Source organism: Gavialis gangeticus, unplaced genomic scaffold (genome assembly GCF_001723915.1).
Source record: "Gavialis gangeticus isolate Ggan-Ray unplaced genomic scaffold, GavGan_comp1, whole genome shotgun sequence".
NCBI lineage: Eukaryota > Metazoa > Chordata > Crocodylia > Gavialidae > Gavialis > Gavialis gangeticus.
The window spans coordinates 73,085,748-73,087,737 of record NW_017729033.1 but is presented as its reverse complement, the minus strand read 5'-3'; the positions used below and the strand labels follow the sequence as shown (position 1 = coordinate 73,087,737).

General features: G+C 41.4%; 1 protein-coding gene across 6 annotated transcripts in view; it reads right to left on the bottom strand.

Moving 5' to 3' along the window:
* LOC109303880 (exocyst complex component 1) overlaps positions 1-1,990 on the bottom strand; it is an 86,448-nt gene that overhangs the window by 61,324 nt on the left and 23,134 nt on the right. For all 6 annotated transcript variants that reach the window (XM_019526242.1, XM_019526241.1, XM_019526240.1 and 3 more), the window contains one exon: positions 1,782-1,969. In XM_019526242.1, coding sequence (XP_019381787.1) covers positions 1,782-1,969 — 188 coding nt within the window. The remainder of the gene's footprint in view (positions 1-1,781; positions 1,970-1,990) is intronic.

Below are 1,990 nucleotides of genomic sequence, written 5' to 3'. Positions count from 1 at the left end.
CAATAAAAAAAAAAAAAAAAAAAAAAAAAAAAAAAAGTCTCCTACAGTGCATGGAATATTCTTGGAAAAGTTAACACCTAACTTATTTTCCCCATGTCATGCAGTCACCTCATTTTATAATCATCTTATGTAGATTATCTTTATTTCATAGGTTTTTTATTGAACAGATTCTTATTGACTTGAATTTTATTAATTTTTCAAGAAAAGAAAAGCCCCCTACACCATCTTCCCTTTTTTCTCCTCAACCTTTCCTGATCTCTGTTTAGCCTACCCTACAATGCCTGGAAGTGGATTTCAAGTTCTAGTATACATAACTCAAAGAACATGCCATTCTACTTAGCAGATATATAACAAGTTGTGTGTCCTGGGTAAAACCCTGCTTTGTGGGGGCATCAAAGAAGAGGATAGTTAGTTCTGCCTGCCCCAGGAACTCAAAGATCCCAGTTGCTGTTGCACATTGATGCATATCCCCTGAATGGTGTCCTCAACCCAGGCAGAAGCTTAATGCAGGGCTGCTGCTGTCCTTGCAAAGATTCACCAGGGTGTGGCATTCCAGCTCCCCTCTTAAGTACCTGAGGCTGGTGCTTTGCTTGCTACCCCTAGTTACAATACTGCTGCTCAGGAACAGGAATACAGATGATCAGCTGTCTCTACATGCAGCAAAATATACTTTAGCCCCTATTTTTGAGCATGCTGAATGCATGCAGACAAACATAAAATATGCCATTTTTACAACAGGAATTAATATGACAAGTGTATTACACTGAACTAATGATGTCCTCAAAGTTAATTAAGGACCTCCTCAAGGCCAACTTGAAAAAAAATGCAACATCAACATCTATTCATAGGAGGCAATCACTCAGGACTGGCTCAAATGGAGAAAGAGTTTGCTGCAAGAATCTCAGTACTTTGAAACCTCACGACAACAACAGGAAATGGAAAAGTGGGAGCAGCAAAAGAAGCATGTCAAGGACCAAATCAGAAATCCAGAGCTATCCACCCCGCAATGAAACACGTACCAAAGTTGCAATAGAACCTGTCAATCCTGGATTGGCCTTATCAGCCATCTTCAGACCCACAGACAAGAGAGTCCTGGAAGACAATCAGCCTCGATTACGAGGGATTGCTGATGACTTCGAAACCTCACAATGACAACCAGAGATGGAAAACCAGAAGTGGTAGTGTAGCAAAAATAGATACTTTTCCCTATGTTTCTTTGTTCCTTGTTTTAGTGTCAACCCCTGCATTCTGTAATTTTCCACCCACATAGTACAGGACAGCCCACTACACGTCTTATAGGTTACCCAGGTTTTGTTTTGAAATGACCAATCAAAATGTAACACGTCAACTGAAAAAAAATGCTAGCTCAGTAAAAGCCGCACGCGCTCTTTGTTTAGGGTCGGCACTGATCTGAGCAACAAGCTCCTCTGTCGGCCTGCTTGCAAGCAATAAAATAGAGTTGGACCCAGCCTGAAAGTGTGACTCTCTTCTAGAGGTGAATTGGACTAGCCTCCAGGGGATAAAATCAGCAATTTATGCAACAGTAGAAACCACGTGTCACAGACTGAACCAAGAACCTACAGCCACCCACGCCACATGAAAACACATGCCTGGAGTTGCAAGAGTCTGTCAATACCAGATAAGTCTTGCCAATCATCTTCAGACACACAGATAAGACAATCATGGAAGAATATCATCCTTGACCATGAGGGATGGCCAATAATTGAATTTAACCAGACATGCTAACCCATTATCAGTAACTCTTTACAAGAAATCCTTACCCCATCTAGCACCTGCAGCTCTCTGGATAATTTTTCTGCAAAGGCTTCAGCATTGGAGATAGCATATTCACAGCCTTCCATCATTATTTCAATATCCTGCTCCTCTCTTGCATTTAGCTCTTGATACTCATCTACAGCTTCTTCATCTCCTCCTGTTACGCTCTGATTCTCTCCACTTGGAACAGATTCTTACATGAAGAAGGGGAAAG